This window comes from Coregonus clupeaformis, unplaced genomic scaffold (assembly GCF_020615455.1).
Source record: "Coregonus clupeaformis isolate EN_2021a unplaced genomic scaffold, ASM2061545v1 scaf0044, whole genome shotgun sequence".
In the NCBI taxonomy this organism is placed as follows: Eukaryota; Metazoa; Chordata; class Actinopteri; order Salmoniformes; family Salmonidae; genus Coregonus; species Coregonus clupeaformis.
The window spans coordinates 358,356-371,518 of record NW_025533499.1 but is presented as its reverse complement, the minus strand read 5'-3'; the positions used below and the strand labels follow the sequence as shown (position 1 = coordinate 371,518).

The following is a 13,163-nucleotide window of genomic DNA, read 5'->3' as shown; positions in this document are numbered from 1 at the left end:
GATCATCAAGAACTTCAAGGAGAGAGGTTCAATTGTTGTGAAGAAGGCTTCAGGGCGCCCAAGAAAGTCCAGCAAGTGCCAGGACCGTCTCCTAAAGTTGATTCAGCTGCGGGATCGGGGCACCACCAGTGCAGAGCTTGCTCAGGAATGGCAGCAGGCAGGTGTGAGTGCAGCTGCACGCACAGTGAGGCGAAGACTTTTGGAGGATGGCCTGGTGTCAAGAAGGGCAGCGAGGAAGCCACTTCTCTCCAGGAAAAACATAATGGACAGACTGATATTCCGCAAAAGGTACAGGGATTGGACTGCTGAGGACTGGGGTAAAGTCATTTTCTCTGATGAATCCCCTTTCCGATTGTTTGGGGCATCCGGAAAACACCTTGTTCAGAGAAAACAAGGTGAGCGCTACCATCAGTCCTGTGTCATGCCAACAGTAAAGCATCCTGAGACCATTCATGTGTGGGGTTGCTTCTCAGCCAAGGGAGTGGGCTCACTCACAATTTTGCCTAAGAACACAGCCATGAATAAAGAATGGTACCAACACATCCTCCGAGAGCAACTTACCCCAACCATCCAGGAACAGTTTGGTGATGAACAATGCCTTTTCCAGCATGATAAAGCACCTTGCCATGAGGCAAAAGTGATAACTAAGTGGCTCTGGGAACAAAACATCGAAATTTTGGGTCCATGGCCAGGAAACTCCCAGACCTTAATCCCATTGAGAACTTGTGGTCAATCCTCAAGAGGCGGGTGGACAAACAAAAACCCACAAATTCTGACAAACTCCAAGCATTGATTATGCAAGAATGGGCTGCCATTGTTAGCTATTAAAATCAGATCCAATAATAATATCAGAGGATTAGAAATACAGGGCTTAAAAACAAAGGTGTCATTGTACGCAGATGATTCATGTTTTCTTTTAGATCCACAACTAGAATCCCTCCACAGCCTCATAGAAGATCTAGATACATTTTCTAACCTCTCTGGATTACAACCAAATTATGATAAATGTACTATATTACGTATTGGATCACTAAAAAATTAAAATTCTACATTACCATATAGTTTACCAATAAAATGGTCTGATGGTGATGTGGATATACTCGGAATACATATCCCAAAGGAAATAAATGATCTCACTTCAATACATTTTAATAGAAAGTTAGCAAAAATAGATAAGATCTTACTACCATGGAAAGGAAAATACCTGTCAATTTGTGGAAAAATCACCCTGATTAACTCTTTAGTATTATCCCAGTTTACCTATTTGCTTATGGTCTTGCCTACGCCTAGCAAACAGTTTTTTAAATTATATGAGAAAAAAATATTCAATTTTATTTGGAACGGCAAGCCAGACAAAATTAAAAGAGCATATTTATATAATGAATATGAATTCGGAGGACAGAAATTATTAAATATTAAAGCATTAGACCTATCACTAAAATCTTCAGTCATCCAAAAGTTATACTTAAATCCGAACTGGTTCTCAAGCAAATTAGTAAGATTGTCTCACCCACTGTTCAAGAAAGGCCTTTTTCCCTTTATTCAGATTACAACCTCTCACTTTCAGTTATTTGAAAAGGAAATAATCTCCCAAATGTCACTATTTCTAAAACAAGCCATAGAAAGTTGGTTGCAATTTCAATTTAATCCTCCAGAAACGACAGAACAAATAATGCAACAAATATTGTGGTTAAATTCAAATATACTAATTGACAAAAAACCTTTATTTTTTGACAGAATGTTTAAAAAAGGTATAATCTTCGTAAATGATATCATCGGTAGGACTGGTGGAGTTATGTCGCACATGCAGCTAACAAAAACATATGGAAATGTCTGCTCTACCCAAAATTACAACCAAATAATTGCAGCCTTACCGCAAAAGTTGAAGAGGAAAGTTGAAGGGGGAGAAAGTAAGGAACTTGTCTGTCGGCCTTGCATTAAAGAACATAATTGGTTAAGGAAAACTGTGATAAATAAAAAAGTATATCAGTTTCACTTAAGGACCAAAGGATTGACAGCCGTCCCATATAGATTGCAAAATAGTTGGGAAGACATCTTTGACGTACCGATCCCATGGCATAGTGTTTATGAACTGACACGCAAAACGACACCGGATTCAAAAATTAGAATCTTTCAATTTAAATTATTATATAAAATTCTTGCTACCAATAGAATGTTATTTATATGGGGGATACAATCTTCCCAGCTCTGCAGATTTTGCTGTGAAGAGATAGAATCATTAGATCATTTGTTTTGGTTCTGTCCATTTGTAGCTTGTTTTTTGGACACAGGTCCAGGAATGGCTAAAGGATTGCAATATTTACCTGGAACTAACCTTGCAGATAGCATTACTGGGTGATCTGAAAAGTCATAGTCAATCAATCAATAATATAATAATACTTTTAGCAAAAATGTTTATTTTTAATTCACAATCTGTAGAAGCAATGAGAATAGAAAGGTTCAGAACTTTTGTAAAACATCACAGTATGGTTGAAATATATATGGCAAATAGAAATCCTATATGGATGGTGTTAAGAGATAGATGGGAGGTATTGAATAGAGTTGAAGGATGGGACTAATAACAAATAACAACAAATAATAACAAAGATAGCTAATAATGTAAGCATACTGTGTCCATAATAAGTATATAGGTTGTATGTTGGGAGCTTTTGGGAAAGAGCACAGTTAGAAAGATATGGCATTTAGAAGCAAACCGGATGGACATCATGAAAATGATCGGAGAGGTTGAGAGTAGAAGAAGTTTAGGAGCAAAAAATAAATATGTATATATGTATATATATATATATATATATATATATATATATATATATATGTATATATATATATATATATATATATATATATATATATATATATATATATATATATATAGATAGATATAGAATTATTGTAAAATTAACTCTGTCTATAAGGTGTAGATAGTAAGTATAGACCGGAAGTAGAGGCCTGGGCGTTGTTGTTCACTAATTTACTCCAAGTAGGGAAAGGATGGTGGGGTTGAAAAGTAATAAAGGGGAATATATATATAAAAAAAAAAAATAACATGGGGGATTGGAAGTGATGCAGACAATTACATTGATAGAAGATACAATCTATCTGCAATATTAAGCTGATCCATCCCCCCGAAAAAAATAAATAAATAAATAAAATAAAATAAAATAAAAAAATAAGAATGGGCTGCCATCAGTCAGGATGAAGCCCAGAAGTTAATTGACAGCATACCAGGGCGGATTGCAGAGGTCTTGAAAAAGAAGGGTCAACACTGCAAATATTGACTCTTTGCATAAACTTAATGTAATTGTCAATAAAAGCCTTTGACACATATGGAATGCTTGTAATTATACTTCAATATACCATAGTAACATCTGACAAAAAGATCTAAAAACACTGAAGCAGCAAACTTTGTGAAGACCAATACTTGTGTCATCCTCAAAACTTTTGACCACGACTGTACACACAATAGCCCATAACGACAAAGCAAAAACAGGTTGTTCGAAATTTTTGCAAACTTATTTTAAAAAACAACAACTGAAACCCCACCGCCACCACGGGGCACTCTGTTCACAACGTTGACCACTGAAGTCGGTTACGACGCCAAACTGCAGTCAGGTCAAGACCCTGGTGAGGACGACGAGCACGCTGATGAGCTTCCCTGAGACGGTTTCTGACAGTTAGTGCAGAGATTCTTCAGTTGTGCAAACCCACAATTTCATCAGCTGTCCGGGTGGCTGGTCTCAGACGATCCCACAGGTGAAGCAGCTGGATGGAAAGGTCCTAGGCTGGCGTGGTTACATGCAGTGGTGTAAAGTACTTAAGTAAAAATACTTTAAAGTACTACTTGAGTAGTTTTTTGGGGTATCTGTACTTTACTTTACTATTTATATTTTTGACAACTTTTACTTTTACTTCACTACATTCCTAAAGAAAATAATGTACTTTTTACTCCATACATTTACCCTGACACCCAAAAGTACTCGTTACATTCTGAATGCTTAGCAGGACAAGAAAATTGTTCAATTCACGCACTTATCAAGAGAACATCCCTGGTCATCCCTACTGCCTCTGATCTGGAGGACTCACTAAACACAAATGCTTCGTTTGTAAATGATGTCTCAGTGTTGTAGTGTGCCCCTGGCTATCTGTAAATGATGTCTGAGTGTTGGAGTGTGCCCCTGGCTATCTGTAAATGATGTCTGTGTGTTGGAGTGTGACCCTGGCTATCTGTAAATGATGTCTGAGTGTTGGAGTGTGACCCTGGCTATCTGTAAATGATGTCTGAGTGTTGGAGTGTGACCCTGGCTATCTGTAAATGATGTCTGAGTGTTGGAGTGTGACCCTGGCTATCTGTAATGATGTCTGAGTGTTGGAGTGTGCCCCTGGCTATCTGTAAATGATGTCTGAGTGTTGGAGTGTTCCCCTGGCTATCTGTAAATGATGTCTGAGTGTTGGAGTGTGCCCCTGGCTATCTGTAAATGATGTCTCAGTATTGTAGTGTGACCCTGGCTATCTGTAAATTAAAAAACAAGATTGTCCGTCTCGTTTGCTCAATATAAGGAATATGAAATGATTTATACTTTTACTTTCATACTTAAGTATATTTTAGCAATTACATTTACTTTTGATACTTAAGTATATTTAATACCAAATACTTGTATACTTTTACTCAAGTAGTATTTTACTGGGTGACTTTCACTTTTACTTGAGTCATTTTCTATTAAGGTATCTTTACTTTTACTCAAGTATGACAATTGGGTGCTTTTTCCACCACTGGTTACCAGTGGTCTGCGGTTGTGAGGCCAGTTGGACATACTGCCAAATTATCTAAAACAAATTTATATTTTTGTTCAGCACACACACACACACACACACACACACACACACACACACACACACACACACACACACACACACACACACACACACACACACACACACACACACACACACACACACACACACACACACACACACACACACACACACACACATTACACACTGTACATGTATCTGTTTATTTAACACAGCATCTGATGAATAAGCCAATCATTTCTGTTCATGGCTTGGTATCACATCAGGCCAACTCTGGGAACATGTTCAATAATGTTACATTGACTATTAGATTTTACACTGTTGAGGTATGAGTAATATAATAAATATGATTTAATAGTTTGCTGATGTCTTGGCACTGGTCTTTAAAATAGATTGTAAAATAGATTTCTAATCTTTAAGGGACCACATGAATAAAGGACACATACTGTCAATACATCAAAATGTGGTTTTCATGAAGGGAAAATACAACTAAATGAATGAATGTTTTTGATTATGTTTTTTTAACAGGGTTCTCCCTCTCTCCCTCTCCCTCTCCATCCATCTCTCTCTCTCTAGGTTCGTCAGACCTCAGTCCGTTCCCAGGTCAGTTTGAGCGTCAGTTCCCGGGTCTCTCCTCTCTGACGGAGTCTGGTTTCTCAAGTCCCAGAATGCACTACCCCACCACCTTCACCTACACCCCTCCTGTCACCTCCGCCATGTCACTAGGCTCCGCCCACTACCACACCTACCTGCCCCCTCCCTACCCTGGTTCCACCCAGAGTCAGAGTGGACCCTTCCCGACCAGCAGCACTCCTTATCTCTACTATGGAGCCTCCTCTGGGTCGTACCAGTTCTCCATGGTTCCCGGGGGGGACCGCTCCCCCTCCAGAATGGTTCCTCCCTGCACCAGCGCCTCCACCGGCAGCTCCCTGGCTAACCCTAACCTGCCCAGCCAGGCAGATGGGGGGGTGGAGGGGGATGGGAGTCACAGCAACTCCCCCACCATACTCAACCCTGCTGGGGGACGCATGGATGAAGCTGTCTGGAGACCTTACTGAGGAGAAAAGGAGGAAGAGGAGGAGGAAGAGGAAGAGGAAGAGGAGGAGGAGGAGGAAGAGGAGATGATGATGAAGAGGAGGAGGAGGAAGATGATGAAGATGATGAAGAGGAGGAGGAGGAGGAGGAAGAATATGATGAAGATGAGGAGGAGGAGGAGGAGGATGATGATGATGATGAAGAGGAGGAGGAGGATAAGATGATGAAGATGAGGAGGAGGAGGAGGAGGAGGAGGAGGAGGAGGGAGGAGGAGGAGGAGAGGAGGAGGAGGAGGAGGAGGAGGAGGAGGAGGAAGAGGATGAAGAGGATGAAGAGGAGGAGGAGGAGAAGAAGGCAACATAAACTAATGTTATGGTTTTAAAGCACAAAACCTTTCAAGTGAATTTTTGAGTTCTGATTAAAAAGCAGCAATACTCTAGTATCATCCACAACCTACGGGACAACGCTTCAGGCTATTTGTAGCAGTCAGCTTGATTTGTATAGTTTTTCTATTTCTATAAGGCTTTTAGCTGAGTATGTTTTAACAGGACTATATAACAGGACTATATAACAGGACTATATAACAGGACTATATAACAGGACTATATAACAGGACCATATAACAGGACTATATAACAGGACAATATAACAGGACCATATAACAGGACCATATAACAGGACTATATAACAGGACTATATAACAGGACTATATAACAGCACTATATAACAGGACTATATAACAGGACTATATAACAGGACTATATAACAGGACCATATAACAGGACCATATAACAGGACTATATAACAGGACTATATAACAGGACTATATAACAGGACTATATAACAGCACTATATAACAGGACTATATAACAGGACCATATAACAGGACTATATAACAGGACTATATAACAGGACTATATAACAGGACCATATAACAGGACTATATAACAGGACTATATAACAGGACCATATAACAGGACCATATAACAGGACTATATAACAGGACTATATAACAGGACTATATAACAGGACCATATAACAGGACCATATAACAGGACCATATAACAGGACTATATAACAGGACTATATAACAGGACTATATAACAGGACTATATAACAGGACCATATAACAGGACCATATAACAGGACTATATAACAGGACTATATAACAGGACTATATAACAGGACTATATAACAGGACCATATAACAGGACCATATAACAGGACTATATAACAGGACTATATAACAGGACTATATAACAGGACTATATAACAGGACTATATAACAGGACCATATAACAGGACTATATAACAGGACTATATAACAGGACTATATAACAGGACTATATAACAGGACAAGCACTGAGTAGCAAAAGAGGACAGGAACACGTACAGTATGTTACCATGGTGATGATGAGAGTAACACGCGTGTTGCCATGGTGATGATGAGAGTAACACGCGTGTTGCCATGGTGATGATGAGAGTAACACGTGTGTTGCCATGGTGATGATGTTGCCGTGTGGCGGTATGAACATCAAGTTTGCTTTAAAATGTCTATACGCTCATTTTAAATCAATTAATTTAAATTGTATATTATTGGTGGAAAGATGATATGGGTTGTGCAGTTTTAACTTATGAAGCCATAAATTTTGTAATGTATTTTAAAACTGGAGTGGTAGAATTGTAATCTGAATATTTTTATGCATTTATGTGATTACGTTAACAGTCTTTTTCATAGGTAATTTAAGTGAAATTATTTACAACAACAAAAATAGTTTTACCTTAATATTTTTTTCAAATATGTTGTAAATTAAAAATTCCTCTCCAAAGGGAATGAAAAGCTCTTTCCTCTGTAAACAATAATAATTTAGCCTGAATGATAAAGCAACGACACACTAGATTACAGAGTAAAAACAGCAGGCTCTGAATTCATACAGCAGTACAATACAACAACAGCATGTATTATGACAAACTGACAATCTGCCTCTCACCACATGGTTTTACTTCCATCAGGAAAACGTTTTTTACCATTGTCAGATTGAATCTGTTTGTAATGTCTATTCTGTAGATGAGCTACTACATAGATCCTGGTAGCCAGGTATCCCAAAGATCAGGGTGGTTGTACCAGGCCTTTTGGTGTCCACAATATAATGTACTGTAGCCTTTTGGTGTCCACAATACACCACCGTACGGTAGCTCGTCATACCTTAATATAGTGTTGATGATACTATACCCTATTCATGACTGGAATTACACTCAGTTCAATATGAGCCACATACACTATCTACATGAACAATCACATATAGGATTGCAAAATTATGGTAACTTTCTCAAAACTCCCCGGTTTTCCAGAAATCCTGGTTGTAAGATGTCTACAATTATGAGGGAATAAGCAGGAAATCCGGATATCCTCCAATCTGGATTTTCTGGAAAACTAGGGAATTTTGGGGAAAGTTTCCAGAATTGTGCAACCCTAGTCACATTCATGTTCACTACAGTAAATCATTATATTTCCATTCGAGATGTAGCCCTGATAGCAACCTGTTATTTCCCTGTTCACTACAGTAAATCATTATATTTCCATTCGAGATGTAGCCCTGATAGCAACCTGTTATTTCCCTGTTCACTACAGTAAATCATTATATTTCCATTCGAGATGTAGCCCTGATAGCAACCTGTTATTTCCCTGTTCACTACAGTAAATCATTATATTTCCATTCGAGATGTAGCCCTGATAGCAACCTGTTATTTCCCTGAAACCATCATTGTTCTGGTCTGGTCTGGTCTGATGTGCAACAGATGACTTTCTAAAAGTATATATTGGTGTCTAACACTCAAAAACACAACAATATTTTATTTATTTTACTTTTCATTTATGAATAAATGAATAATCTGCCCACTGTTGTTAGACATTTGTAAAAAAAATGTTTTATTATGGATCAACATCTGTTTTGTCTTTGAGTTTGTTTCTTATTTTGCTGTAGTTATTTTCTGTTTTCCCACCAGAGTATCACATGTTAATTTTGTCAACAAAAACAGTGAGGAAAATATTTGTCAAACACCTATTTTTCAGTGGCAATAGATGAGACAATAACTGACTAAATAGACCTACATTTCTAATAAATTATCGATATTTAAAAAATGTTTTGGGGATGTGGATTTTCGTTTAGTTATAGTTAGATGAAACTATAACTAATGCAATTTATTTGAAATATTGATAATATATTTGCCTTTCTGTCTCAGTGTGTGTAGACCATGTATCTGATGCAGTATGACATGTCACTCTTTTCATCAGATACATGGTCTAAATCAAATAACATAAACATGTATTGGTCACATATACATATTTAGCAGATGTTATTGCGGGTGTAGCGAAATGCTTGCGTTCCTAGCTCCAACAGTGCAATAGTATCTAACAATTTACAACAATACACACATCTAAAACTAAAAGAGTGGTTTGCACTTTCAGTTGCCACGGTTTCTGGTTTGGGTAGGTTTGAATAGTCACAGTTGGTACAACATCTCCAATACACTTCCTGATGAACTCAGTCATTGTGTCCGTGTTTACGTCAATGTTATTCTCAGATCCGGAACATATCCTAGTCCACGTGATCAAAACAATCTTGAAGCATGGATTCCGATTGGTCAGACCAGCGTTGAATAGATCTTAGCATGGGTACTTCCTGTTTGAGTTTCTGCCTATAGGAACGTAGGAGCAGGATAGAGTCGTGATCTGATTTGCCGAACCTTAATTAAGAAGGTTTTCGGGAAAGTATTTATGTCAACCCACAAGATGGTTATCACATCAACTGCCTACAAACGGAGTGGTAGACAAACGCGCGCACAGGCTGGCAAACGGGTAATACTACTGGAAATTAATTGGCAGACATTTTTGTTAGGTTTGGCTTATTAAACCAATAGTGGCTAACCAGGGGTGAGATAATGTCAATGTTGCACTGATTAGATAGTATCTGGGAGCTTGCGGTGTTTAATTCTTGTGAGATTTATTTATGACAGTTTATGGTGGAAGACGTGAAAATTGCATGTACTTTGATAATGTTTTGGCGAGCTACTTACAGGTGGGCTGGGAGCTACTGGGAGCGATCGGCCAGTTGGAGACCCTTCCTCTACAGTATACTGGCTTGTTTCGTCACAAACTGAAAGTAGGCAAACTACTAGAATTTTAGCAACCAGGAAATGGCGGAGCGATTTCTGCATAGTGCATCTTTAAACATAACACTGAAAACAAATGTATACAGTACCAGTCAAAAGTTTGGACACACCTACTCATTCCAGGGTTTTCTTTATTTTTACTATTTTCTACATTGCAGAATAATAGCGAAGACATCTAAACTATGAAATAACACATATTTAATCATGTAGTAACCAAAAAAGTGTTAAACAAATCAAAAAATATTTTATATGTGAGATTCTTCAAATAGCCACCCTTTGCCTTGATGACAGCTTTGCACACTCTTGGCATTCTCTTTACCAGCTTCATGAGATAGTAACCTGGAATGCATTTCAATTAACAGGTGTGCCTTGTTAAAAGTGAATTTGTGGAATTTCTTTCCTTCTTAATGTGTTTGAGTCAATCAGTTGTGTTGTGACAAGGTAGAGGTGGTATACAGAAGATAGCCCTATTTGGTAAAAGACCAAGTCCATATTATGTCAAGAACAGCTCAAATAAGCAAAGCGAAACGACAGTCCATCATTACTTTAAGACATGAAGATCAGTCAATATGGAACATTTCAATAACTTTTGAAAGTTTCTTCAAGTGCAGTCGCAAAAACCATCAAGCGCTATGATGAAACTGGCTCTCATGAGGACCGCCACAGGAAAGGAAGACCCAGAGTTACCTCTGCTGCAGAGGATAAGTTCATTAGAGTTAACTGCACCTCAGATTGCAGCCCAAATAAATGCTTCACAGAGTTCAAGTAACAGACACATCTCAACATCAACTGTTCAGAGGAGACTGCGTGAATCAGGCCTTCATGGTCGAATTGCTGCAAAGAAACCACTATTAAAGGACACCAATAAGAAGAGACTTGCTTGGGCCAAGAAACACGAGCAATGGACATTAGACCGGTGGAAATCTATCCTTTGGTCTGATGAGTCCAAATTTGAGATTTTTGGTTTCAACCGCTGTGTCTTTGTGAGACGCAAGACAGGTGAACGGATGATCTCTGCATGTGTATTTCCCACCGTGAAGCATGGAGGAGTAGGTGTTATGGTGTGGGGGTGCATTGCTGGTGACACTGTCAGTGATTTATAAAAAATTCAAGGCACACTGAACCAGCATGGCTACCACAGTGATACGCTGCAGCGATACGCCATCCCATCTGGTTTGCGCTTAGTGGGACTATCAATTGTTTTTCAACAGGACAATGACCCAACACACCTCCAGGCTGTGTAAGGGCTATTTGACCAAGAAGGAGAGTGATGGAGTGCTGCATCAGATGACCTGGCCTCCACAATCACCCAACCTCAACCGAATTGAGATGGTTTGGGATGAGTCGGACCGCAGAGTGAAGGAAAAGCAGCCAACAAGTGCTCAGCATATGTGGGAACTCCTTCAAGACTGTTGGAAAAGCATTCCAGGTGAAGCTGTTTGAGAGAATGCCAAGAGTGTGCAAAGCTGTCCTCAAGGCAAAGGGTGGTGTAACGATCCCGGCAGTCTGAGTCGGGTCCTGTCTGTGGACTAGTTTTTTCTGCTCGGGATCTCCAGTTTCCCGAGGGTTCTGGAACGCTCCGGGGAGCTCTCTTGATTTCCGCACCTGCATCCCATCAGCAATCTGCACACCTGGTCCTGATCATCACCCTTCTTAGGCTCTGGCCTAACATCCATTCCCTGCCGGATCGTTAGCCATGAACAGTAGGTTTACCAGAGTATCAGTCTTAGAGCTTCTAGCGTTAGTTTTGTTGTTTTGCACCTTGTTGGTTTGTTGTTTACTTACCTCCGTTTTGTTCCATCTGCAGTCACTCGTCCGGAACCTTCATCCAACCTCTGCCTGGTGGTCGGCGGCTGCCGAGCCATGATTGGATCAACCACTGCACCCCCAACAACTAATCAACGCCGCCCGCTCTGTTCCCTGGATTATTCAGCATCACTCTTGAATTTGTAAATAAACACTCACCTTCGTTTCAACTTACCTTGTCCTGGTCTGCTTCTGGGTTCTGGCTTTGTAACTCGTGACAGAGTGCTACGGTGTTCACCAAGCTAGACCTACGCAATGCGTATCACATGGTCCGGATCAGAGAGGGAGACGAGTGGTTGACGGGTTTCAATACACCGATGGGTCACTTCGAGTATCAGGTGATGCCGTTTGGACTGACCAATGCTCCAGCGGTATTCCAGAGTATGGTGAACGACGTCCTGAGAGATATGATCGGTCTCTTTGTGTTTGTTTACCTGGATGACATTCTGATCTTCTCGAAGGAACCTTCCGACCACGTCCAGCATGTCCGGCAGGTTCTGCAGCGATTGTTGGAGAATCGCCTGTTCGTGAAGGCCGAGAAGTGCGAGTTTCACGCCCACACGACATCCTTTCTCGGGTACATCATCTCCAGGGGAGAGATTAGGATGGACCAGGAGAAGGTTAGAGCGGTTCTGGAATGGGCCCAGCCCGGTACGAGATTGCAGCTCCAGAGATTTTTGGGGTTTGCGATTTCTACCGCAGATTCATCCGGGATTACAGCCGTGTGGCCGCTCCGTTAACTGCCTTGACTTCCAGTATCAGGAACTTCAAGTGGAATCCGGAGGCGGATCGAGCGTTTCTGGATTTGAAGAGGCGATTCACCAACGCACCGATTCTCTCTCAACCGGACACGGCCCGTCAGTTCGTCGTTGAAGTGGACCCGCGTCTGATGTGGGAGTTGGCGCCATCCTGTCGCAGCGATGCTCCACGGACAGTAAACTCCATCCCTGCGCCTACTACTCGTCGCCTTTCGCCTGCGGAGAGGAATTACGATGTGGGTAACCGGGAGCTTCTCGCGGTGAAACTTGCCTTGGAGGAGTGGCGCCACTGGTTGGAGGGGGCGGAGCAACCGTTTATTGTCTGGACTGACCACAAGAATCTTGCTTACGTGCAATCGGCTAGACGCTCTCAACTCCCGTCAGGCCAGGTGGTCGTTGTTTTTCGGACGATTCAATTTTTCCCTGACGTTCCGACCTGGATCTAAGAACGGCAAGGCGGACGCCTTGTCTCGGATGTTCTCCAAGACGGAGGAGGGTGGGTCCAAGACCGAGACAATTCTCCCCCGGAACTGCGTCGTGGGAGCTGTTAGGTGGAAGATT

The 13,163-nt window shown here is 40.6% G+C and overlaps 1 protein-coding gene across 1 annotated transcript in view; it reads left to right on the top strand.

Annotated features, from left to right (window-relative positions):
* The window catches only part of LOC121555703 (runt-related transcription factor 2-like), a 95,849-nt gene extending 89,918 nt beyond the window's left edge, over positions 1 to 5,931 (top strand). Inside the window, exon 6 of the mRNA XM_041869531.1 lies at positions 5,407 to 5,931. Within this exon, the coding sequence (XP_041725465.1) occupies positions 5,407 to 5,888 (482 nt within the window). The 3' untranslated portion in view covers positions 5,889 to 5,931. The remainder of the gene's footprint in view (positions 1 to 5,406) is intronic.
* The last annotated feature ends 7,232 nt before the right edge of the window (positions 5,932 to 13,163 follow it).